Genomic DNA, 27,104 nt, shown 5'->3' with positions numbered 1-27,104 from the left:
CGGATTTCAGCCACCCAACTAAGAAACCCGCGGGTAGAAAGCCACCCGTCACGCCCAGATCCGCTCACCTCCGCTCGTGGCCGGATGGCGTCTTCCTCCGCCCACCTGGCCGCGTCGGAGGCCCCGCCCCATTTCCACCACATGATTGGCTCTGGTGACCGTCTCCCCCGAGTTTCGGCTCCGGATTGGCCGATTCGGCCGCCGCTCGGCTCTCTTCCCGAGGGCGCCCGGCGGGCGTGTCCACGCCCCTTACGTCCGGACGCTAGGTTGCCTCAAGAGGCGCCGTAATCGCTGCCCAGAAAGAAGGAGGGCGTCTGTGCGAGGATCTGCTATGGTGTTGAGTTGCCGGGCAGAGCCGACCGAGACGCGGCGGTCGCGGCCATGAAGGTGAGGGGCCGGTGGAGCAAGGCAGTCCCTCCTCGCCTCTCCTTTCCGGCCGGGGCGCCCGAATTGCCTTCTTTTCGCCTCAGCGATTACCCCGCCAGCACCTCTCTAGAGAGCTCCGCTAAGGGGCGTCCCCGGCCGGCATCTGGGTCCCTGACTGGCCCAGGGCGGAGATCCTGGGCTCCTGGACTTCTCCAACTCCCACATTGCTTCCCATCAGCGAGCCCGAGGAGGGGGAAGAGGCCGGGCACCCCCCGCGCTCACGCCGGGGACCCCCTCTCTGATCTGGGCCCTGTCCGAGTCCCCAGGGGCCTGAGGCAGACCCACTCGTGCTCGCCTCAGTCCTCCGTGCCATTGCCCACAGCGTGCCCTCTCCCGCCCCGAGTCCTTGAACTAACCCAAATGTCGGGATCAACACCGGACTGTCGCAGGACGAAACTGCAGGACGAAGGGAAAAGGAGTGGTGCGGGGAGTGGTGAGGCTGGGGCCAGGCTAACATGTTAGAAAGGCCTCGGGGATCCCACTCTGAAGGATTTCTTCGTAGGCTTAACATTGGGGCCGTGACCTAGAGCGCTAGCAAACTGCCTGTGTCTCCATCGTCACTAGGTACGCAGCAAGTAATTTGACAGCTTGAGATCTTCAAGGTGGGTGTGAGAGCGTGGGAGCATCACTGAGTGAGAAGTTTAAGGGAAGGGGAGAGATTCTGGCCTACTTTTGGGAACTGAGAATTCTAAAGAGCTCTGTGTACAACAATAATCAATTCAGGTATTGATTCCAATTGCCGAACTCCAAGTGGGATGAGTCATAAGGTGATGCTCTTTCAGACGCGGACGATTTCATTAATTTCAAAGAAGAGGTGTGCTTGATGTCGGTAAGAAAAAGAATGAGCTGCTAGCTTAAAACTCTTATCTTCACAAAGTCCCAAAGATTTCCTGTGGGAGATTGATAAGGGAGTGTCAAGTGGCTAGAGAAATTCAGCAAATATTTTGTTGAACTTTCTTATGTGTTAGCTCAGCATGAGATGTAAGTTCGAGTAATTCACAACACAGCCCCACCCTTTAAGAGTGTGCCAATCAAAAGAGGAGAGATTCTCAAGTAACCACATTATGAGAATGAAAAAATGTGAAACCCTCAGGAGCAAAAAGATATTTCTGGCTGCAGCAAGCAAGGAAGCTTTTTCGAATAGGTAACTTTTGACCTATGCATGGTTAAAGTATGAGGCTATCATAGGAGCTTATTTTTAAATATTTAGCTATAAAATATTTCAACTTGGAATAACTATTAAAATGTCTAAAACTAGCTTTTTGTCCTGAAACCCATCATCTTACTGTGTTAAGATCCAAAAACAAAGTAGGGATCTTTATATATACTGTCTCAAAGAATGTCATTATCTTTATTAGTATTAAATTTGTGGTCCATTAAGGAACTAAATGTAGATAGAAAGAATTAGGGACAGGTCCACTGTTGAATTTTTTAATCAAGTTCTTTAAAAACAAGTGTTTTTGAATTTAGGTGGAAGATACTGCTTTCTGAGTTGAAATTTTAGAAACAGTTTGGTGGCAGTTGAAAATGTGGAAAAGATGTATATTTTATGAAGTAAAATGCAGACCTAAAGAGACATCAATCTGAGCGGGATGACAATTATGAAGATACTGCTTTTGGTTTGTTTTTGTGAAAACTGGATTCACAAAATTTAAGATTTGGGCTATTGTTTATTTAACTGTTTTATAGTGAAATTGTTTAAGTGTGGGGTATGCTCATCTGTAGATTTCTGTGCTTGATCAGTGATTTCCTGATGGCATGGAATTCAAACATGTGAATGTTCATCTAAGCAAGTACTTCTTGCAGTGGAATTGAAATTACCGTAAAAGCTAAGCATCAGATAAGCACATCTTCACTCAAACCCAGGAGCAGCCTGATTTTAGTATACATGTGGTATGGGTATTTACTTTCTTCTTTAATTTGTTCGTTTAGAAACTGATGTTTTGAAATTGGTTTTACGTCTGAAGACTCAGTAACTGTTTAACCTTAGAGTAGCATCTAATTAACTCCTGTAATAGATTTTTTAAAAATCAAACTGATATCCTATGTTAATTTGATTTAATCCTGCTTGTTTTTCCATAGTTATGTTGATCTTACCCTTCCTTAATTGTACTAATCATGTTTATTCTTCCAAGCTCAAAATGAGATATCAAGGAGAAAGTAATCTGTTGACTGTAATTTCCTTTTCTTTTTTTTTTCTCTGAAAGGTGGGGGAGTGGTGCTAAGGATCAAGTATACTGTTTAGAAAAAGAAAACAAAACCCAAACATGAGGAAGGTATGATCTCCAGTACACATTGTAAAACTGTCAATTAGACCAAATGTCTTGCCTGAAAATATTACAATATCAGCAATTTTTGCAACCTGCTTAATATCCAAGTGGAATGAAAAAAGAATTTAAGATGTAGGTAGAATTTCCTCCTTTGTGGTATATGGTCTGATATTTGGTCATTAATACAGCAGAGTTCCTTGCATACTGAAGCAGTGGTTTCAATAAGAAATCCTTTCACATTTTAAGGAGCATGTTTTTCTGGTGGCCCTAAATAGGGTAAAGATTTTTGCTTATTATCACAACTGTTTCTTCTGTTTTGCTTTAAGTTCTGAAGGAAAGTTTAACCTAATTGAAATTTAAATGAAAACTTACTGTTTTATATTACTGGTTTTAAGATTTGAAACATCTTTTCATATTGTTTAGCACAAGAACATTGAGTTTTACCAAACTAAAGGTTGTTTGAAGTTTAGAACAAAGCCTCCAGTGGTTGAATTATCTGAGGAAACTTACATTAGCGGAAGCACTGAATCTCTACCTGGTCCTTGTAGCTTCTTACAACATCCAAGAAAATTAATGTTCTTGAATTTGAAACTTAAGGTTTATCCTTAAAATAACTGTGAAATATATTACTATATTTAAGTTAAAGTTGTGGCAAACAATTCTTAGGAGGTAACATTATGATCACTGCTGCTTACCTAGTTTAATCAAAAGCAGATGATTTAGAACTGCGATCATTTAGTTTTCTGCTGTTTTCAAACCCATCCACTCTCTCTCTGGCTGTTATTTAATCTTCATGGAAACCACCATAGCTTTTCTTACTCCTTCATTCTAGTTTGCCTGATTAGTACTACATTTGGTGGAATCATTAGAAGGGATCATATCCTGATGTAGTTTAGAATTGGATTCAAAATTTGTAGTAAACTTTGTGTATGTTCTTTAAATTGACCATTTGGGAAGTACTCCCCTCTCCCACAGGGATTCTAAAAGCATATTAGATCATACACAAACACACACACAATCAAAGACAGCTGAACCTGGAGGCCATTTGAAAACTGGCACTCTGCCAGAAAGGAGAATGGGCCGCTGCTCTTACAAAGAAACAACACATTTCTTCTTGCTTTGTTGACTGAAATGATCCAGAATGAGCTTATGTCTTGTGAATCTGACTGAGGAACCTGAGAGACTGCTTATAAATTGGTAGTCTTTTATTGCTGCGGAAATGTGTCACAGCGCTGGAAACTGTCAGTTCCATTCTCATGCAAATCGTTTAGGTTTGTGGGTAACACTCCACTCCCTTCCTTCATATTCCTACAGAGGGCACAGAATTTCTAATTCATTCTCTAGGAAGGAACAATGTAGGAGGAACTTGCAGCCTTTCTGTTACCAGAGAAAAAAAGAAACTTTTATGTTGGTGAGCGTTAGCAAAGTTGCTAAACATGCTTTGGCTCAGCACTTCCTGGGACCGTCTAGGGTCTGTCTTCCTAAGGGGGGTGGCAGTCTGGATGTTAAGCTGCTGTTTGTTGATCAGCTGTGGCAGTGCCTGGGTGTCATATCAAGACCAGTTCGCTGTAGAGCTAAAGTCAGTCTTATTTATTAATTCCAAATTGGGAGTGAAAAAATGGTGTAATTAGCCCTCAAAAATCTTAGTGCACTGGCTTTGGAAAAAGACGCAAGAACTGGCATTGGGTAGCAGAATAACATGAGGAGATGTAGGTGTCTGTCCAGATAGGAGGCTTTAGAATTTAATTTCTTACTATGGATCATGTAAGTTTTTAATTGGTTCTTAACTGATAACAAGCCAGGCAGGCCATGGTCCATCCCATGGCTACTAAGCTATTCAGGAGCAATTCTGGCCGAAGGGTGTATGTAGGAAAGAGATTAGATTATGAAGGAAAAGTCATTTTCAGTAATTTTTGTCTAGAAAATAAACTGCAAACACAGCTAAATTCCTTCAGCTAGGAGTTTTGTGACAGGCATAGGTAGATAGTTGTCTTTTTCAGTTATTCTCTTGTTTTGAACTACATTCTTGGTTAAGGGAGGAAATGTATTCATCTTTACAGATTGCTGTTTTCAAACCTCTTAGATTCATGTGGTTTAGCCTGTGGAGTCCTTTCAACCGTGGTCCCAAGTAGAACTTAGAATTGTTAGTCATATAAACCCAGATCGTAGTTTTAGTTTTCAGCAATCCAGACTTTGGCTTCATTCATGGAAAGGTAAGTAAAGGATGGATGGTGACCCCTGTGTGAGGAATACACCTCTTTGGAATTGAGGCAGAGCAACAACTCAGTGAATTCAGTGCAAATTCAAAAAGCCAAAGGTCTGTGCCTTGCACGCTATCTGTCTAGGAACTGGGTTTGCTCAGAAAATCTAGGAGGAAATAGAGTATGGGAAATCTGCTTCAATCTTATTACCAAAAGATGAGCAGAGAGAGAATAAAATAAAAATAAGGGAATTCAGGCTGATTGAACTGGCAGAAGGTATTAGAGGTTAGTAAAGACAGAAATAGAAAGAACATGAACTTGGGTCTTAAAGCTTTTAAAGGGAGGGTGCAAAAGGGGGAGACTTAGGTTATTACCCGACCAGATACAGTAACTGCGCTCCAAGGAAATATAACAGAGGCAGAGTCGAGAGCTCAGAGAATGAATTGGCATGCCCCCCCACCACTCAAGAACCCACATTTAATAAACTGTTGGGAAAATGCGCTCTTAAATAATTGTTCCCCAATTCCTTTTATAGAGTTTATCACTTGAAAATTCGGATTTTCAAGTCTTTTATATCAAGTAATAACAGAACATTTGGACAGATGTGTAAAGGGTATAGGACACCTCAAGCATTATTAAGAGAATGTCAGGGTACGGAGGGATGCCTGTGCCCTGAGGGACATGCAGGTGAAAATAAGGAAATTGGGACTTTAAGGGAAAGTACAGGAAGATGAAACATACCAAAGTGGGGAGCAAGGGGATAGAGCCCAAGCCTGAGAGGATTCATCTTCTGGATTGACTGTTCATCTTGGAGGTGAAGGAGGACAAAAATAGTTTGAACACTGGCTGTTTCTGACAGACCCCGTAATCACTGTCTTTCTTCCAATGTTGGACATTGCACACAAGAAAACATGTAGAAGAATAAGTTAGAAAATCAAAAGTTTGGGCCAAAAAAGCAAAGAGCAAATAAAATGAAGGCACCAAATTCCAGCAAAAGTTCCATGCTGATATGTGGTAAAAAGAAATGAACAAATTTGAGAATCAGATTAAGTTGTGAACACTCAGCTGAGCTTTTTAAAGGTTTAGGAGAAACCATAGAGGGAAAGGAAGCACTAAAGGCATGTTTCACTACTTGGTGTGTGTGGGGGGGAATGTAGACAGGTCATGAGGAGCACATGGCCAAAGTGTTGGTCTTAGAACTCTAGAGACACAGGCTTCAGAGGTAACCACAACCCCTTCCATGAAGGAATCTGCTGAGAGTGGTTCTCCAGCTGAAGTAGGCAGGAAGAGGAAATCCCCTAGACTGAGCAGTTACTAATCTTTTTACCTCAGGTATACATTTGAGTCACGTGGGGAATTTTGAAAAAATTCTGATGCCCAAGCTGTACCCCAGACCAGTTAAGGCAGAATCTTTGGGGCTGGGACCCAGGCATCAGTATTTTTTATGGCTCCCTGGTGAGTTCAGCCACTGTCTTAAGGGTGGCTTCCCAGGACTAGGCACTGTCTTAGCAAGAGGCAGTGACAGCAGCCACTGTGGTACAGGACTCAAAATAACTGCTCGGAAGAAGATCGAGTCTCTAAAGAGATCACCTTCGTTTCAGTACTTGAGTGCTAGAAAACGAAGATTGAAGGGGAAAAGGAAATTAAGTTTTTAAAATATGCTTGACGGTAAAGAAAGGTACTTTAAATAAAACTAGTGACTGGGGCTTCCACTGTTTCAAATTTCTCACCTTTCCAGAAGGCTGGAGTGTCGCAAATGCTACTGTCAGAGGATAACAATATAGGTAGGATAGGTAGGTTTAATCTTCAGGATGATGCTAAGAGTATTTTCTTATTGGGAGGTTATTCTCTTATTGGGAGATTTTGTCCAAATTTAAGTTCACAGATCTAATGAGGCTGAAACCTAGATTTTTCAGTGTTTCTTCTTTCCCTCTGCTACGGTTGGTTGAGTTGTACCAAATATTAGGTTATAGCAACATAGTTTTGCCTGCGACAACACTGAGGGTTGGCTTGGGCTCTGTTCTTTCATTTTTATTTTTTTAAGAAGTGGCCAAAAGAAGACAGAATTGTTCTTTTCATTATTTCCCCTTCTAGGGAATTAAGAAGAAATTGCCTCCCTTTATAGAAACAGGAATGGGACAAAATTGTACCCTCCAATATTGATGTCTACACAGAGCTTCCACCTGTTTTCCCAGAATAAATCCTTCTGTTTCCTTCACCAGAGCTGTGAATATTTTCAGCCTAGAATTTAATGATCATACTTATTAGCAGGTTTGAAAATTTGTATCCTTCCTTAACTCTCATTTTAAGACCGATTTCTGATAGAAACGTGTGACAGGCTGCTTTTAGAAGGGACTGTCATTGAGATTTTTAGCCTGCTAGGTCAGAATAGTTTATTACTTTATTACTCTTTCTCAATAAGACAATTTGAACTTTCTAGGTAGCATGAAAATTTTAAATAATATTACATTGCCTTTAAAGAGGCAATTTTTACACAGCTACCGTGTTTCCCCGAAAATAAGACCTAGCCGGACAATCAGCTCTAGTGCATCTTTTGGAGCAAAAATGAATATAAGACCGGGTATTATAAGACGGGGTATTATATTATATCATATGATATCATCATATCATAAGACCCGGTTTTATAGTAAAATAAGACCGGGTCTTATATTAATTTTTGCTCCCAAAGACGCATTAGAGCTGATGGTCCGGCTAGGTCTTATTTTTGGGGAAACATGATATTTACTTACCAGTAGTGATGGTTGAACTAGATGCCGTGGAAGAAAGCAATTCCGTCCTCAAGGAACTTGCACTGGAGCTGAGGAGACAACATCTCCCAGGAATCAGAAGGGGGATAAAAGCTAACACAGCTGTTTAACTGTTCAGTAGCTAAGTCAGCAGGAAGCTGAAGCTTCTCAGAAACTACTTTTAACTCCTGGAATGAAGAAAAGAGTATCTCAGTGTTATGTTCTACAGTTGATGTATAATCCCCCCAAAATGTTACGTGCAAATTGAATTTTTTAAAACATTGTCAGTTGTTTTTAAGAGCTCATTGTTCAAAGCAGTATAGATGAATCCTTTGGTAAAAGAACACTCACTTGAAATGAACTGTTAGTAAATCTGGATTTTCATCCTTTTATGTTTAAACAAACCATGGCACTAGAGTGAGGCATATTTTTACTTAAAGACATGAACTATTAACTATAATTTAACCTGACTTTTAAAGGCATTGCTATTTCTTGAGAATTATAGGGTATGAAGCTACATAATACTTAAGTCAGTGACCCTGATACTTAAAACTGTTTGAACTTCATATTGTGGTTTCTTGCTGCTTTACCTTCTCCTTTCCCTAAATTTAATACAGCATATTACTCTGGGTAGTAGCAAGAATAGCATGATCCTTCTATAGCATTTTAAGGTTGCTAAACAATTGTTTTTTTAAAGAGCTTGTTGGACAAACAGTAAGTGTTTGACAGAGTTAGATAGTTAAATGAACTATGCCACTGTCATGAGCTGCCATCATAACTAAAAGCTCACCTCCCCCGACTTCCATTACCTGTCAACATTATCTAGAGTCTAGAATATGCTTAAGAAATTAGGACAAGGGGCAAAAGCCCACTGGTTCTAAACACTACAGCTTTTATAATTTAAGTATGGGCAAATACCTTGAGCCCTCACTAAAACTATATTTATGTTTAATATAAATAAAAAATGAGAAAGGTTGCTAGCAGTAGGTATAGTAATAGCCGTCGTGGTTCACAGAAAGAAAGGAGAGAAAACAAACAAAAGGCAATACAGTCGTTTCAAGCCAGTCCGTGGAGTGGCAAATGGCCTGTCCACTTTGGGAAATCATGGTTAGCAAGTCATCAAAAATTGTGTTCAGTATTTTCAGTTTGAAGAGATAGGATAACTGCTTTCTAAAAGTATTTTGCTTAATGTCAAATTAATATATTCTCTATAAAATTGGAAAGTAGAGAAAATCCAAGAAAGTAAATTATACAAGATACATTAAAACCTAGAGAGCTTCAGTTGGCATTTTAATGTTTTCCCAGTCATTCTGTAACAGTAAAACATTTATATATATGCCATAGTTTATGCCCAGCTACGAATGAGAGAACAGAAGTTTAATGAAATTAAGTAATTTGTATTTATATTATTTCTGCTGAACAATAGCTGGGAAAGTCTACCTTGTCCTGTAGAACTGCTTTCTAGTGTGGTAGTCACCACTCTGACGTTGTTAGATAGAATACGGGGTGCTCGGTTCAATTTGAATTTCAGATAAACAAACAATTTTGGGGGTTAGCACATCCCAAATACTGCACATGTATTTCTATCCAGTCATTGTTTTTCTGCGTGTGCACTTGTCTCTATGAATGTTTTTTGTTTAATAAAATTTGATTCATCCTGTATCCCTTCCTTTTATTTAACAATACATCATGAGTATCCCCAATGCCAAATATTCTTTGCAAATACTAGAAAGTTTTCTCTTTCCAAATAACTTAAAATTTCGATGCTTAAAAGAAAAATCTTGAAGTTATTTAGGGCAAACATCTCTCTCCTGAATGGCATTCCCTGAGGATCCCAGAGAGCCCAGGTTCCACTTAGCTTTAAACTGGTCCCTCCTTGTGTTCTTTCCAGGCAGGCGCCACGTCCATGTGGGCTTCGTGCTGTGGGCTGCTGAATGAAGTCATGGGAACCGGAGCAGTCAGGGGCCAGCAGTCAGGGTTTGCCGGAGGTACCGGTCCATTTCGATTTACACCAAACTCTGATTTTTCCACTTACCCACCAGCACCTGCAGAAGGGCCTAATATAGTTTGCAAAGCCTGTGGACTGTCATTTTCAGTCTTTAGAAAGAAGGTGAGTTGGAAGAAATGTTATATGCAAAAGACATAGTTAACCAAATTCTTGATTGTATGTAATTTTGAATACGAATGAATCTTCATTTCTTTTTATAAAAATATCAAAAGGTTAGTCCTGTTAACCATTTCCTGTTTAGAAAAGTCCTCAGTTGAAGGGACTGTACTACTGTTCAGGTTTTCTGACTAGATATTGTTATTTGTAACGTTGCTTAGGCATCCTTTCTCCTGAACTCTGACCTGTTTGTACACTTTGATTCTTCCTGATGATGCTTATGTTCTGAAGCACGAGCTTTAATTAGTCTGCAGTTTTGTTCAGAAATGATTTACTGTAACTCGGATCTCTAGTTTTAAAAAATGTGTCTCTGAATTGCCGCCTGGCCCTCTGGAGAAAAAAAAAAGTGTCTCTATCCATATTCTTAACTCGACTGAAGAAATGAATGTAAGTATTAAGATTACTGTTTAGAAATTCAACATAAAACACTTGGGTTAACAGTTATTTTCTCCAGGACAGAAAGTTGCCCTTTGTGAGAACTGTCCTAATGCTGAGCCCTCTCGCAGTCTTTGATTGTCAATTCAGTCCTTTGAAATACTTAAGGAACAGGTGTTGGCTGGTGGGAACAATGCACCAGGCAGAAACTACCACATCTCAGTGCCTTCTTTAAGTTTCGCTTTGTGATTAAGGCCGTGTAGGGTACATGAATTAGTGGGGTCCTCTTTTGCCTGGATTGACCTTGAGAGATCAGTTTCCTCTCCCCCTTCTCTTTAAATGCTTTTCCCCCTTCTCTTTAAATGGGGAAATTGTTCATATAGGAAAAGAGCAGGAAGCGTGTGTGGTTGTGTTTTCTGCTCCATGTGGCTCTGTTCTGCTAATTACATGTTTGCACCAAGGGGTGGAAAGGTTGTAATTCTTTAACACAAGAGTGTATGTTTTTCTTAAAGGGCTGATTTGAACTTCTGTGAATCCAAACTGCCTCGGCAGTGACTGTTGATTTTCATGCCTTTTGGAACACAAAAACGCCTGTGAGAATAGTCGTGCCACAGAGGACTTCCTAAGAACTAGAATTGAATTTAATTGAAGGCAAAAAGAAAGAAAACTCGTGCTTTCACAACTGCTCGGATCTGGCTATCATTAAATGCTTCTTTTCTGTTTCTTCAGCATGTATGTTGTGACTGCAAGAAGGATTTTTGCTCCGTTTGTTCGGTCTTACAAGAAAATCTTCGTAGATGTTCCACTTGTCACTTACTACAAGAGACGGCCTTTCAGCGCCCTCAGTTAATGCGACTGAAAGTGAAGGATCTACGGCAATATCTCCTTCTTAGAAACATACCAACTGACACCTGTCGAGAGAAAGAAGACTTGGTAGATCTGGTATTGTGCCACCATGGGCTGGGCTCTGAGGACGACCTGGACACAAGCAGTCTGAATTCCTCAAGGTCCCAGAATTCTAGCTTTTTTACACATTCATTTTTTTCAAACTATACAGCCCCCTCTGCCACCATGTCTTCGTTTCAGGGAGAACTTATGGGTAGAGACCGGACCTTAGGATCTGGAGCGCTGGCACAGGTACGAGGGAGTAACTACCTGAGGGCCGGGCATGTCTACACTCAGCCCCATGTGGGGGGCCTGCAGGGCTTGAGGTCTCCTTGCGGGAGCAGAGATTCCACACGCTGCTGGACCTACACTCACAGGTTCTCCTGACGTGAGTCTCCAAGCTTAGGTGCTAGGTGGCCCCCAAGTCAACTCTCTGAAGGGACCAAAATAACTCGTTAGTCTCTTGACCTTAGTTACCTCAGTTTCCCTGTCTTATATAGTTAAATACTAACTGTTGAAATAATGACTGTGAAAAGTAGCTTATAAACATTTGCGGGACTATTTGTGTGTCTTCTAAAGTCATAAATTAGGTAAGTCCAAGCTAGGAGTTTTATCATTTCCAAATGAGAGCTGGTGTAATTATTTGGCAAACATGAGACACATCTGACTTTTGTGCCACTTTTGGGTTTATAACACCACTTGGGAGGTGTGGGTCTTTGGATGCCACCACATGGTGCTTGTGAACCAGTGGGGTGGAATATTTGAAACTGGGAACTGACCTAGACCGTTGTAGAGCTATGGTCAAAATAAAATCAAAAGAGAAAGATGTAAAGGAAGGTACATAAACCAACTCAAAAGGATTTCTGTCCTTCCTAAAGAAAAGAGGACCTCTGGCTATTGAGGATTTTTAAAAACTAGAACTAGCATTAGCCATCAGTGAAGAAGTCTAGAAAGCATTCTTTGGAATTAGGAATGAGATCTTTCCAACTGAATATCCCTGACATTTGGGCTGATCTTAGAGCTTTCGTTTCTGTCTGTAGTTTAGAGGCTCCAGTTAGACCAGCTACATGCAGGTCCTTTGATAATGACTCAGTGCAGTTCCCTATGCTTACGGCTTGGGAATTCCACAGTGGGACCCTCCTGGGGAGTTCAAGTTCCGGTTAGGTTTTATAAATTCATATACATCTAGGAGTTTGGCTCTCGAGATAACTTTATGGAAGGTGAGTTGTTGGTTGAATCATGTGGGGCCAGGCTCTTTGGGAGAGGAAGCAGCCTTCCGGATCCAAAGCAGTCATGGAGTCTACCCGGTGCTGAGGTCATTCTGCGGGTTTGCTCCTTCCACAGCAGAAAGGTTGGCAGGAAACTGTCATTCTGGACTTACCCAGATCCATTGTGTGTATAGGTACAAAGTGAAATCGCTTCAGCAAACACAGAAGAAGAAGAAGATGAGGATGATGATGAAGACGATGATGAAGACGACGATGAAGAACACTTGGAAGAACGGGTGAGATTTCCTGTACAATTTGGTGTCCCTGAGGTGTCGGCCTGGCCGGCGGGACACGTGCCCATGTGCACTTTGGCTGGATTAGCACAGGATTTTCTTCTGCTTTGGACGTAGCACAACATATAAAACTGAGGGCTGACCAGAAGTCTGGGAAGAATGTCCAGGGCCAGTGGCGGCTGTAGGGCGAGGGCAGCACATTGTTTTCCTTGCTGTGGAAGGTCTTCATAAAAGTGCTCTGATTTCAGACGCCTGGCCTCTCTAAGAAGAGAGTGAGAGCTTCGCTGTCGGACCTGTCAAGCCTTGACGATGTGGAAGGGATGAGCGTGCGCCAGCTGAAGGAAATCCTGGCTCGGAATTTTGTCAACTATTCTGGCTGTTGTGAAAAATGGGAGCTGGTGGAGAAAGTCAACCGGTTATACAGAGAGAATGAAGAAAACCAAAAGTCATGTAGGTTTATTTTTTCTTTTTCCCCCTCTGGTATCCTGCCTTAGGCTTTAGAAACTGGGCTATTTTCTGTCACGATTAAGTCAAATATATTTCTGAGAAAATTATGTATCCTTTTATTGGGTGGATTAGTTATATGAACCTGTTTATAGATCTGTCAAGAAGTAAATTCATCATGTGATTTTGGCTGTGAGACCACCACTGATTGCCAAGTGAGGCAGATAATCATTTGCTCAGGCTGGTTTTCCTGCCATAATTTGTTTGAACTGGAATGAAATTCCTTGTCTATAAAAATGCTTGTTTTCTAACTAACCCCTCAGGTATACCAATACTTCGGTTATCTCAGTTGTACCTTTTAAATCCTAACAGTGGGGAAATTACTCCCTAGGGCCAAGATGTTAAGTAGTTCTTAGCATCGAGTATTACTAGTTTCTGAGTAAGTCACAAAAAGCTGAGGTTAAGAACTTCTGAACTATTTATTGATGAAGCATGGAACAAATCCTCAGCTGCTAACAAGACCAAGCCACAGAGCATTTATAGGCAGTTGTGTTCAGACTGACAAATATTGTGTTCTTATCTAGACTTAAAAAGTCTTCCCATCACCAACTTCTATCATCTTGAGTTTTTTCTTTGAAAGCTGGTTAGCTGTTGCTACAATGGTAGATAACAGGAATTTTAATCCTTGAACCTTCAGAGGTCGTAGGCTATGGCTGGGAAATGGCATTCCGGGAGTGAGGGGAGAGCGGAAGTCAAGTTTACTCAGTAAATATAAATGCCACACTGTGTACAGTACTCGCTGGTAGGCAAGGCCATTCCCACCCTCAAGGAGTGATGGTACAAGAGGCCACGACACGCATCACTGCCTAAAGACCTTTCTCAGTTGCCGGTCCAGTCTCCAAGCTCACGGAATCGTTCCTGCTTTGACTGGCTTCAGCCACTTATGCAGAGATTCACCCCAATAGCCCTACCCAGAAGCCTGATAGTCTCTGGCTCCTTTGCTATGTGCTCGGAAGTTTTAAGAGTTGGAAGGAACCTTCCATGCAGGAGACCAAAGCCCAGACGGATTACTCTCAAGAGCCTTCTAGTGTCTTCATCGGCTCATCTGTCATCTTATCCTGTGGATCCTTTCTGCCCACTCCCCAGTAGTGGCATAGACTGTGAACCAGGTTACAAGAATCTCTTGACATGACAGTGTTTATTTCTCTTAAGTCCAGGGACTACTACTACTGGCTTTTCAAGCTTGAATTCCTGTTCTTTTCTTTGTAACCATATTCATGATTCCCATCGATCCTTTCTATGATCTGTAGAAAGGGAAGCTCAATGTCCATAGCTCTATGGCCAAATCTCAGGCTGCGATGAACTTTTCAAACTCATTCAGTACCTTGCTTATTCAGTCTGGATTTTCTCAACCTAATCTGGGCCAAAGATCCAGGATGACCCATCCCTTTTGAGTTAGACAGACTCCAGCAGTACCAGGGTAGCCAGTTTGAAACACATGACTTTTGAGGTACTTTCAAGGCTAGGGGATGTGAGGGGGGTGCCCACCCCCAACTGCAGGTTACTTGATGTACAGCTCTTCATAATTTCCCCATCAGTGTGAAAATATAGCTCCTCTTCCTACTGAGACGAGCCTGGAGACTGCGCCTTTCCCAAAGTCATACAGATGGGCTAGAAATTCCAATGGTGTTCTGACTCCAAGGTCCATGTTTTGGACAACCTAGGGGTTCTTCGTTTTTATTTACAGAGGCAATCTATCTTTCTAACAAAAACCCTGAATTACATAGAAAATGAATTAAATAGCTAACATTTGTTAGGCTCTTCATAAATGGCCCTAAGCTAAGCATTTCTCATTTATCCTTCACAAAACCCTACTGGGTGTAGGCATTACGACTATCACCATTTCTAGTGAAGGAAAGTTGGGACTACCGTGTTTCCCCGAAAATAAGACCTAGCCGGCCCATCAGCTCTAATGCGTCTTCTGGAGCAAAAATTAATATAAGACCCGGTCTTATTTTACTATAAGACCAGGCCTAATATAACATAATACTGGGTCTTATATTAATAAACACGGTATTTCTGTGGCAGTGGGGTCATTCTGGGCCTGGCGCCGTCACTCAGCCGGTGGCTGCTGAGCCTGGGGTGGGGGCGGGGGTGTCTTGCTGCAGCCCCAGCTCTGTTGCCTTTCAGATGGTGAGCGGCTGCAGCTGCAGGACGAGGAAGACGACAGCCTGTGCCGCATCTGCATGGATGCCGTCATCGACTGCGTCCTGCTTGAGTGTGGCCACATGGTCACCTGCACCAAGTGCGGCAAGCGCATGAGCGAGTGTCCCATCTGCCGGCAGTACGTGGTGCGCGCCGTGCACGTGTTCAAGTCCTGAGGCGGGCGTCCCCACCGGACCCTTGCCCCCAGGCTCGGTCCCAGGCAGCTCAGTGCACAGAGGGACTGGAAGCTTACTGTTGAAAGCTCTTCTTAGAAGTTATTTTCACTACTACCTAGGGACAAAGATCCATCCTACGTTACAGCAGCACTGGCCCATGCCATGCGCCCGTCAGCCTGAGGCCTCGCTCGGTTTCCCAGGTTCAACCGGGCTTCTTCACACGTCTGTGCCCATTAATTGCTGGAGTCAGACTGCTTATGGCATCAGCTACTCTCCCTTTGGAGGACATTTATGCTCTTATTTCTCCTTCCTTCTATTTTTGACTTAAACTACTCAGATGTTTGAAACTTCTATTCTCTGGGTGAGATCACTGTCCACAAGTGACCGACATGGTACAGCGAGCAGTGGCACCTTTGAATGTCCAGTTTCATTAGTCGTGTATATTTCAAATGCTATTTGATGAATGTAAGTTTCCCCATTGTTGCTATTTCTGCATTTAAACGTAATTGGGAACAACTGACATTCTGTAGTCTACTGCCAGGGCCTTAGACTAAACTTGTCCGTTTCTGTTCAGGTACAGCTTTTTATAGCAAGGGCTGCATCTAGCTGCTTTCATTAGAGAAGTGTGTGTGTTAAATTCTTTATTAATGTGTAATTGGTTTACACTGTTTTGTATAGTGAAAGTGTATTTTCAGTGCTACCGCTAGCTGATTTGAACTTTAGGAATAAAATTAGATTTTCAAAAATGCTTTTATTTACATTGTCTGGTCAGTTCCTGATTCACTTTACAGCATAAATGGGTGTCTTCGCAGAGAAGGGAGCACCTCCCCCTTTGCTGCTGACTGACTGGTAAGTTATCGCTGTTCACCGTGACCAGGTATTGTCCTAGCTTTAAGGTTATCTCCAGCATTCTGAAATAGGTCCTGCCTCCCCTTGCAGATGGGGAGCTTGATCTCTGAGAAGTTAAAGAACTTAACCTAAAATCTCAGTGAAAAAGTGGGCATGTCAGAATTTGAACTTAGCTCTGATGCCAATGTTTTTTAAATTTTTTTCAATTTGAAACAGATTTTTTTAAAGTATTTTACAAAAGTGTAAGAGATGAAAGACAGAATAAAAAGCATTAAGAACAGGAAAGGGCCCGCTTACTCCTCTGCAGCCTCAGCCAGGCCACACCAAGGGTGTCCCCGACGCTGCAGGCTGTGGGGGTGGGCCCTCTGCATCCTGGGCACTGCGTTAAGCACACAGCGGGGATATCCACCAACGCTGTATATGGGGCACAGCTCCGCCGGGCTCCTCTGAGCCGCAGGCCCAAGCCCAGCACACAACCAAATGGAGGCAGGAACGGGGCTCAGAGCCTGGCCACTTGGGTGTGTAGGCTTGGGAATAGACTCGCTGATGTTTTTTCTTTATTCTTCCAACACCATGTATCAAATGAGAAACCTGAGATGTTAGCTTCTGCAAAAAGTTTCTTGGGACGTTAATGATCTGAAATCTCTTCTAGGGTCTAACTCTAATAGGGTGGGTTTTTGGTTGAAATGAGACCAACTGTGGATTACCACTGGTAGTGGGCAGGTATGTTTTTAAGAAACGTCTTTTTTGGGGGGGGGAGTGATTTAAAATAGCATTGTAAATACTGAGGTTTTTTTTAAGTTGCTGGACAGTATTCAGTTGTACACATACACATTTTATATTTTTTATTTCATTCCCATCTCCCCTTTGGCAGCCAACAGCTTGTTCTCTGTATTTGTGTGTCTGTTTGTATTTTGTTTATTCATTTGTTAGATTCCACATGCATATATGTGAAATTATACAGTGTTTGTCTTGTCCCTTGTCTGATTTATCTCACTTAGCATACCATACTCTAGATCCATCCAAGTTGGGCTCTATTCCATTGATCTATATACCTGTTTATGCCAGTACCATACTAGTTTATTGTAGCTTTAGAGTATAGTTTCATATCAGGGAGCATAATACTTCCCACTTGGTTCTTTCTCAAAATTTCTTTGGCTATTGGGAGTCTTCTGTGGTTCCATATACATTTTAGGATTAATTCTATTAGGTTGGTGCAAAAGTAATTGCGGTTTTTGCAATTAACCTTTTAAACTGCACTTACTTTTGCACCAACCTAATAATTCTGAGAAGAATGCCATTGGTATTTTAATAGGAATTGCACTGAATCTGTAATATTGCTTTAGGTAATAAGGACATTCTAATATTAATCTTTCCATTTATTTGTTATCTCTTTCGATTTCTTTCTTCAATGTCCTATAGTTTTCAGAATACAGGTCTTTTCACCTCTGGTTAAATTTACTCCTAGATACTTTGTTTTTTGATGCAATTGCAAATAGGATTTTAAAAAATTTTTTCCTTCTTATTGTTCATTATTAGTATTTAGCAATGCAACAACAGATTTCTGTGTATTGATTCTGTATCTTGTAACTTGACTGAATTCATTTATCCTAATAGTTTTTTGGTGGAATCTTTAGGGTTTTCTCTATATAGTATCATGTCACCTGCAAATAATGAGTTTTACTTCTTTCTGATCTGAATGCCTTTCCTTTTTCTTTTCTGATTGCTGTGGCCAGGACTTGCAATATTGTGTTGAATAGAAGTGGTGATAAGTGGGCAGCCTTGTCTTGTTCTTCATATTACAGGAAAAGCTTTCAGCTTTTCACCATTGAGAATGATGTTAGTTGTGGGTTTGTTGTATATGGCCTTTATCATGTTGAGATTATGTTCCTTCTATAACCATTTTGTTGAGTTTTTATCATAAAAGGATGTTAAATTTTGTCAAATGCTTTTTCTGCATCTATTAACATGATCATAATGGTTTTTATCCTGTTAATGTGATGTATCACATTGATTTACAGATGCATCCTTGCATCCCTGGGATAAATCCTAGTCCTGGATATAACCCTTTTAATGTACTGTTGAATCTGGTTTGCTAATTTGTTGAGAATTTTCCCATCTTTGTTGATCAAGGATATTAGCCTATCATTTTCTTTTTTTGTAATATCTTTGTCTGCTTTTGGTATCAGGGTAATGCTGGCTTCATAGAATGAGTTTGGAAAAAATGCCTAATTTCTCAGCTAAGTCCTGGTGGGTTTTTATCTTTCGACTCTGCAGTGGTAACACACATGCCTTCAGGTATACTTGGGGTCCAGGAGTCAATAGACAGACCTGAAAATTATAGCAAGGGAGGCAGATAGTCTGCTCCTGTGCTTAGGACAGAAAGATTGGCCAGGTGTGAAGACAAACATGCCTTTCTACCTTTTCTGGTTTTGAGGGTCAAAGCATGTAAATCAGGGCCCCATGGATATTTTCAAATACACTTCTCTCATTTGCCTAGAGACCAGGGAGGGTGTCGGCCACAATTCACACAACCATAAGCAAGCATAAGCAACCTCCCTACAGAAGCAGGAAAAACTCAGCCCCCGCTGAAGCTTTAGAGTACTTACCTTGTCTGTACTTTTTGTGAGACAGTGAACTCCAGAAAGCCATCCTTCCCCACAAATTGCTAATTTGGTAGAGGGAAGTCTTCAAATCCAGGCCAGGAGACGAGAGTAAACTAGAAGCTGAGCAGAAGGTGCTGGTTTGTCTAAGGTTAAATTAGAAAATTGAAATTTATTTGCATATGGTCTCAGCTTAAAACAACTTGTTCAATGGTTTCCTCTTAGATTTATGTATCAAGTTTCAAGTGCTTGTTTTTAGCAAAAGAAACAAAAACTCAATGGTGGATCTTTTTAGGTGTTTTGAAGTAACCTTGATTTAGTGAGAAGCCAACAAACACATTTTTAGCCTAACGAACTTGACACTGGAATAACTGGATTACGAGGTGCTTACTTGTGTGGCAGAGGACACAGATTTTGCTCTCTGGAATTTGCATTTTGCAGCTGGCATGCCATGCCTCTTTAATTTTCTGAATGGGTAATACCACATACAGGTAAAATTCTGAAGGCGCAAAATGGAATACAATGGCATCTCCTTTCCCTGTCCTCATGGTATAGAAGGAAGGATGGAGAGTCCTCTTTTCTGGGTTAAGAAGCTGGGCTCCAACACAGGAAGCGCTCCGGTGGTTTATGGTACTTTCTTTACATAGGCAGATGTGGTGCATGGGCTCAGATCAGCTGTTTGCAAGTATCTGATTACATGGCCTTATCTAAAGCTCATTTTTAAATAACAGGACTGTACAGAGACTGTGCTGGGGTAAAATCTTAACTGGACGTTTCAGTACACTTGGGGGGATGGGCAGAAACTCACCTGTGACCACTGCACTACGGCAACCTGCCTGAAGCCTGGAGACGGTGTGTCTTGGCTCTGTGATGTGTCCCTGCGGTAGCTTTGGCTCCCCAGCTCTGGCAGCCCCTCCTTTGCCTCCTCTCTCAGCAGACTTGCATGCTGCCAGAAACGTTACAGGAAAATCAATGGCCTCTAACCCTGCGGACTTCACCTGGAAACCACTATGACCCTTAAAATGATTTCCAAGGAAGAGGATGCTTCTACTGGACATTAGGGTAACTTATTCGGAGGTTAAGAGAACTCAGCTGTGAAGAAAACTGCAACTGGGCCTCTCGTGGGGGCCCTCCATGAATGACTAGGCTTGCAAAGGTAGGCCACGTTTTATGAAAAACCAGAGTTCAGTACATCTCCTGAGTTAAGTTCTGGGGTGCAGCATCTTCAGGTGTCTCCAGTCTGAGTCTGAAAAGATCTCTGGATTTAAATTAACAGGAGGCACGAACCTGGATGGGATCTAAGACCATTTTTTGCCATGGAGAAACTATGGCAAATATGAAAACTACCATTAGCGGAAAAGTCTTGTCCCATGAGACCCAAGTCTTCTGGTGCTACTGATTACTGAGGAAAAAAGTTGGGTTATCTTCTCCATTTCCAGATACCGTAGAACAGTTGTTTCTGCAATGGAGTATGAGGTTCCAGGGCCCCGTTGTTAAAAAAATACTGTGATCTAAAATTACTTCTCACTGGTTTCTGTGTCTGCCACTTGGGGAAGCTGCCTCCAGTGGAGGTTGAGGAAACGGACCCACCTTTTATAGTGGAAATACTAACTGGCTGTGGACATTGTTATAGAGGGGTGGTCAGAGGTACCCAAGTAGGTAAGCCACCCTGCCCCTGAGGCAGTTTGTGTCTAATTCCTACACGTGGCCGTTGGTGTAGCATAGTTCTTTCCCCTTACCTTTATTAGCCATAAACAGTAAGATCTCTTTCTGAAGATGGAAAAAAATGTACCAAGGAGCCACTGCATTTCTCAGATGAATAAGAAATTATAGCTTGTTTGGCTTCAAAACAAGGTAAACTAGGGATGAGATGACTGCCTCTTGACTTTCCAGTCAAATGTCTAGTCCACTCCTAGAACAGAAACCCTCAAAGTCCATGAGTGATTTTTTGTACAATTGTTTATACAAACTCAACAAAGGTAAAACCGCGTCAGGGAAGGTCTAGGAAAACAACACCTTACGACAATGGCACTTATGAATGCATAACTGGACAACTGGGAAATAGCTGTTAGAAACCTTAAACGAGAACTCAACTCACACTTCAAAGGAGAGAAAACAGGAAAAGAAAGGCTATGTTGGGCCATTTATTCTACTTCTTGACTCACCATATTAAATTAGATCTATGTAGAGAACAAGAGCTCATGCTGGAGCAAAACCCTCCTGAGTGCAAAGGCTGAAGTTGGAATTTCAAAATTTGAGAAAAAGGTGAATTCTATACAGAAGAAACTTGGCAAAGTGTCTTACGTCGACTATAATTTACATCTATGCACAACATGCTTATGTAACTTCTTGACATACAAAGCAGCCTCTCAGCTTCCAGATAAACATGCTTTTAAATGGAAGGTCTCAGCCTGCTTCGCCAGATCTGGGCACATGTGCAGATGGATTATTTGTGTTGATGAAGTACAGGTTAAGTTCTCTCCTACCTTAAGGAAATCAGGAAAGTTGGCAATCATAAAACAAAAACACTGGTATGCATTCAGACCTTGCATAAATAACTTTTAAACAATTTGTACAAAAATAGTTCTGCGTAATGTAAGAGTTAACAAAACCAAACAAATATGTCAAGATGGCAGATGTGGTGTGTGGTCCACTTTATGTTGACACCCAAAACCCTGGAGTTGCAAGGAATAAGGTGTCCAAAATAAAACACCACCACAAAACAAAACAAAACAACAAAAAAAAACACCTCTCCTAAGCTCATGCTTTGATAAGAGAATTTATCCAAAGTCCATCCTCCTCTTCAACAGGAATGTCTTCTTGGTAAAGGCCGCCTTAGAAATGGTCCAGGAAGCAGTGCAGTTACGATTCAGACCAAGGGAAAGCGTCCGGCTCATCATCCCCGGCTGGGGGAACGGCTTATCCCTTAGCAAGACTTGCAAAATGGAATCGTTCTGTGGTCTGTTGTCCCAGGTTCCAAATGGAAAATAAAAGCCCTAGTTTTTGTAAAGTCTTTTATCCTCCCCTGCCACTTCCCTTCCCCGTTCCCCACCCTGTATTTACACACTAGTCCTTGGACTAACTCAGTTTTTGCAGGAGTTTTTCTTCCACTTGCCCAAACTGGACACTCACAGACATTTCAGCTATGAACTGCTCACAGCCTTCCTTGGTGACTTGCTTGCAGTACCTCAGGTCAATATGACAGATATTTCCACAGCGTTTGAAGAAGGACAGGCACTGGTCAGTAACCTTATTACAGTCTACAGGAAAGAGGAAACAATGTGAGGTGGAGGGAGCGTGGAGCCCAAAAGTCCCCCCAAAGCCCAGGAGCTCAGTAATTGAGAAACGGGACTGAACTCGAGCATATTGCAGCCCCTGGTGCCCTAAGGAAAATGACTTGCTTGAAAGCTCTCTTCAAAGGGGGCCTGGTTTCATCTACCAATTAGAAAGAAAGGTTAACATATGCTTGAAAAGCACTGACTGTTCCAAATGAAACCACTCAGAATCTTCTACCTTTGTGTGTATATGGTCTCATGTAAACAGGTCTCCTGTGTGTTGTGTAAAGACAGGATCACAGATATGTTAACTAGCTTGCTTTTCCCATGTTACATTGCTGACGACCTCTCTATACATTATTGTGTGTGCACTTATCTGCTTATATTCTTCAGATACATTCCAGGGAGAAATGGTAGGTGGGAAAAGAGAATGTCTGGTCATCTTGGGATCCTTTTTGCTTGTGGGCAGCAGTGCATCAGAGAGAGGCACAGCAAGCCCACCAGCCCTTTTACTGAAAGGTCACCTGAAACCAATGTGCTAGAAGGGGCTGGGGAGAGTCTCTACAGAGAGCAAAACCAGAAGTCAGAATCCTTTGTCCTGCACCCTACAACCGTGTATTTCTATCTATTTGTACTTTGATTCTGTCATACTCTCTTTTTCAGAACTGAATCCAGTCAACTGGCTTCAACGCCAGTTAGCATCTCACTGAGGCTCTGTCCCCACTCTGGGCAGCATGAACAATTCATCTCAATGGTAATAACCTCGAGACCTTTGCTTGTCATCAGTCGTATCCACATGTTCATTTTTCTACTAAATTGAGTAGGATTAAAAACAGTAAGGGCAAACTGCAGTAATGCATACGAGGCTGGTGCTCCCTCTGCCTTATCAAAGTCCCTGCAGGTTAGGAGGTGGCATAAGGAAGTAAAATCATAGCGCCACATGAGTCACCAAAGAACCAACCACCTTTATACAAGTAGCCCCTTTCAGACAATCTCAGGTCAGCACAAAATCTTTGCACACACACACCTTCTTGGATGCACACTTCAGACAAGGTAAACAACCCGATTTCATAAAGGCAGGCGGGGAGCTGTGATTGGGGTGGGGGGGGAAGCTGAAGACTCAGGACTGGTGTGACCTAAAGCGGGTCCCTGAAGGATCCAAAAATGGCTGCCAGCGGAAGGGAGCGCCCGTGAGGTGTGGAGGCCCAGTCAGAGTGTGCTGCCACACTCAGCACTGCCACTGCCGAGAACACCCTGAAGATGAGCACGATGATGTTGCGTCACAGCGGGAGATGCACAAAGGACGTAACCATCACCTACGTGGTTTTCTTGCCGAAAGTGTCTAACTGCAATCTAAACAAGCCTCTGGAACTAACTGGCAATTTAAGGAAATACAGGAGATTTGAGTACAAGCTAAAGGATACCACGAAGACAGTAAACTCAAATGTGGGACATTCTGTAAGAAAACCACGCTGGGTCAGTTCAAAGGTCAATGTTGGGGGCCAGGAGAAGACTACATGGACGGTTCTAGAATAAGAGATTACATTTGGTTGTCTTAACTCTTTAATCGTTTCCTTTGGTGTGACAGTGCTATTATTGTATTTATGTGGGGAAAACGTCACACTTAGAAAGTGCATGCTGAAGTATCTAGGTGTTTATGGGTAACGTGTCACAGTGTTTGCAATTTTCAAATCACTAAACAAAAAAAGGGTCTATATCAAACAATGTGGCCTATAAAGATGAACTCCTACAAAATATATTCTAGACAGATCAATGCATTAAATTTTATAAAGTGATACTTAGGAAAAGAAGCAGAATTATCTCTGCTTGCAGATGACATGATTTTGTATGTGAAAACTGTAAAATTACACACTACTAGTTCTAAACGAATTTAGCAAAGTTGCAGGATATAAAATAAACACAAAAATTGGTTGCATTTCAATGCACTAACAAATGAACACTGAAAGAAAACTGTAACAATTCCATTTACAATAGCATCAAAAATAATACTTAGGATTAAATTTAACAAAGGGAGTGAAAGACTTTTACACTGAAAATTTAAAAACATTGCTGAAAGAAATTAAAGAAGATATAAATAAATGGTAAGACATCCCATATTGATGGATTTGAAGACTTAATTTTGTTAGTGTCAATACTACCCATAGCAATCTATAGTTTCAATGAAATTGCTATAAAATACCAACAGTATTTTTGCAGAAATAGAAAAATCCATCATAAAATTTATGTAGAATTTTAAGGGGCCCTGAATTGCCAAAACAATCTTGAAAAAGCAAAAAAAAAAAAAAATTGGAGGACTTCCTGATTTTACAACTTTACTACAAAGCTGCAGTATGTGTTACAGATATACAGACCAATGGAATAGCAAAATAAACCCTCAAACGGTCAAATAATTTTTGACGGGCCAAAAAATTTAGTGGGGGAAGACAGACTTTTCAACAAATGTTGCTGGGAAAACTGGATATCCACATGCAAAAGAACAAAGTTGAACCCCTACCTCACACGATATACAAAAATTAAAATAATACAAAGACTTTTAGTATCGGAGCTAAAACTAGAAACTCTTTAGAAGAAAATGGGAAAATCTTCATGACCTTGAATTTGCCAATAATTTCTTAAACATGACACCCAAAGCACAGGCAAGCAACAAAAGAGAAAAGAGATTGAACTTCATCAAAATTAAAAAACCTGTGCAAAGGACACTATCAAGAGAGTGAAAAGACAACACAGAATGGGAGGAATATTCTCAAATTCATGTATCTGATAAAGAATTAATATCAAGAATACACACACAACTCTTACAACTCAACAACAAAAAACTTGATTAAAAAATGGGCAACAGATGTGAATAGACATTTTTTCAAAGATGATATACAAATGGCAAATAAGTAAATTAAAAGATACGTAACACCACTAATTATGAGGGACATGCAAGTTGAAACTACACTGAGACCTTTTGTACCCATTAAAATGGCTATTTAAAAAAAGTAAGTGATAATAAAGATATAGAGAAAGTAAAGATGGAGAAATTGGAATCCTTGTGCACTAACAGTGGAATGTAAAATGGTTGCAGCTGCTGTGGAAAACAATATTCCTTAAAAATATTAAATAGAACTAACATATGATCCAGGTAGTCCATCTCTGAGTGTACAGGCAGACTTCAGATATTGTGGGTATGGTCCCGAAGCACCACAATAAAGCGAGTTACACAAATGGTTTGGTTTCTACTGCATATATAAAAGTTATGTTTACATTATGCTGTGGTCTACTGAGTATGTAATAGCATTATGTCTAAAACAATGAACACAATTTAAAATTATTGCTAAAAATGCTAACTATTATCTGAGCCTTCAGCGATTTGTAATCTTTTTGCTGGTGGAGGGTCTTACCTTCAATTTGTAAAAGAAAAAAAACAAAAAAAAAAATGCAATATCTGTGAAACACCATAAAACAAAATATGCCTGTATACCCAAAAGAACTGAAAATGGGGACTCCAACAGGTATTTGTACACCCATGCTCATAGTGGAATTATTCACAACAGCCAAAAGATGGAAGCAAACCAAGTGTCGATTGATGGAAGACTGGATAAACAAAATGTGATCTATACATAGAATACCATTCAGCTTTAAAAAGGAAGGACATTCTGACACAGGCTACACCATGGTTGAACCTTGAGAACACCATGCTAAGTAAAATAAGCCAGTCACAAAAACAAAAAAACAACTACTGTGTGATTCCACTAATATGAAGTATCTAGGGATCAGATTCACAGAAACAAAGTAGAATGGTGGGTGCCAGAGACAGGGAGAAGGGGGAACGGGGAGTTACTATATAGTGGGTGCAGCATTTCTGATGGGGTGAAGCAAAAGTTCTCAAGATGGATGGTGGTAGCTGCTGTACAACAATGTGAGTACTTAATATGCTAATTAACTGTACTCTTAAAAATGGTTAAAATGGGAAATTTTATGTGTATTTTACCGCAATAACTTTTTTTAATTTTGAAAGCTGGAGAAGAGGTAACAATTCAGTAGACTTGAGCAAGCCTAACCTTAAACTGGCTGAAGGGAAAGAAGAGAAACAGATTTATTCTACAAAACACCTCAAAGATTCAGGTTCTGCAGCAACAGGTACGGTGGAAGTGGGGCTGAAGAAAACCGTCTGTGCGGGGGTTAGACACAGAAGGACTGGGTGAAAATCTGTGTAAAGAGCAACAGACGCCGAGACTCCCTTTCCCAGCAGCAGAGTGGAGTTTTAATCTCTGATGGGTAAGAGAAAGTCTCGGGACTGGACGTAACCAGGAACCGTGGAAGGTAGGAGCACCCACTCAAAATCAGGGGGCTATGGGGAAACGTATCTGCTGACTAGATCCCCTGCCAAGCCCCAGAACGTTGGCAGCCCAGCCTGCACCCTCCAGGTGGGGACCTCAGTCCTGCCAATGCTGAGCAGCTGAAGAGGAAAGAATGAAAGACCTCACGTATGAGTTTCCCCATAGAAACGATGCATGCTGACCACTGAACAACTGTCCATCGCAGACCAGCTCCACCGCCAATTACGGTAGAGTGGACAACCACGCATCGACACTAAATCTAGGAGGGCCACTGACTGTACCTGAAGGAAACCATCTGTGCAGGAAGAAAATAAAACTATCAGTATCCTCAGGATGGACAATACCTGGATTTAAAAAAACAGGCCACTCTACGAAAGTTCAGAGGACAAAACAGAGCGGTAAAATTAAAAATATAGTTTGAACCATGAAACTGCCAACATTTGACTGTTTTGACCTAAACAAACAGCAGCTTCCTATGGTTCAACCTAACGACAGAAGACATGAAAACCTCACTCTATGAACTGTGTGATAAAAGGAAGGAAAACTCCCAGAAAATAGAGTAAAAAGACACAAAGATAGAAGATGGGAGGGGAAAAAAGGTATCATAGGACTAGTAAGGAAAGAGAAAACTGAAGGG

The 27,104-nt window shown here is 41.4% G+C and overlaps 2 protein-coding genes across 6 annotated transcripts in view; one reads left to right on the top strand and one right to left on the bottom strand.

The window, feature by feature from the left end:
• The first annotated feature begins 208 nt into the window (after positions 1-208).
• On the top strand, positions 209-16,148 carry RNF34 (ring finger protein 34). 5 transcript variants are annotated; one of them, XM_033097899.1, is made up of 8 exons: positions 373-387; positions 1,150-1,255; positions 2,634-2,702; positions 9,536-9,754; positions 10,913-11,320; positions 12,471-12,572; positions 12,818-13,019; positions 15,204-16,142. In XM_033097899.1, exons 3-8 carry the CDS (start codon positions 2,694-2,696, stop codon positions 15,392-15,394), a joined length of 1,131 nt encoding a protein of 376 aa, XP_032953790.1. In that variant the 5' UTR covers positions 373-387; positions 1,150-1,255; positions 2,634-2,693; the 3' UTR covers positions 15,395-16,142. The 5 variants fall into 5 exon arrangements, with proteins under 5 accessions (XP_032953791.1, XP_032953789.1, XP_032953792.1 ...); XM_033097898.1 differs by lacking the exon at positions 1,150-1,255 and having other exon boundaries at positions 248-387; positions 15,204-16,148; XM_033097901.1 differs by lacking the exon at positions 1,150-1,255 and having other exon boundaries at positions 248-387; positions 9,540-9,754.
• Positions 16,149-21,924: 5,776 nt separating this feature from the next.
• Positions 21,925-27,104, bottom strand: part of KDM2B (lysine demethylase 2B) — a 109,789-nt gene continuing 104,609 nt past the window's right edge. The window contains 1 exon segment of the mRNA XM_033097500.1: positions 21,925-22,106. Coding sequence (XP_032953391.1) covers positions 21,925-22,106 — 182 coding nt within the window.

The sequence above is a fragment of the Rhinolophus ferrumequinum genome, chromosome 25, assembly GCF_004115265.2.
Source record: "Rhinolophus ferrumequinum isolate MPI-CBG mRhiFer1 chromosome 25, mRhiFer1_v1.p, whole genome shotgun sequence".
Lineage (NCBI taxonomy): Eukaryota > Metazoa > Chordata > Mammalia > Chiroptera > Rhinolophidae > Rhinolophus > Rhinolophus ferrumequinum.
This window is presented reverse-complemented; position numbering and strand designations above follow the sequence as displayed.

Excerpts from the sequence above, each read along its gene's own strand:
- RNF34 (XM_033097898.1), top strand. Across the intron at positions 11,321-12,470 it reads GATCTGGAGCGCTGGCACAG|GTACAAAGTGAAATCGCTTC; the intron begins GTACGAGGGAGT and ends TTGTGTGTATAG. Across the intron at positions 13,020-15,203 it reads TGAAGAAAACCAAAAGTCAT|ATGGTGAGCGGCTGCAGCTG; the intron begins GTAGGTTTATTT and ends GTTGCCTTTCAG.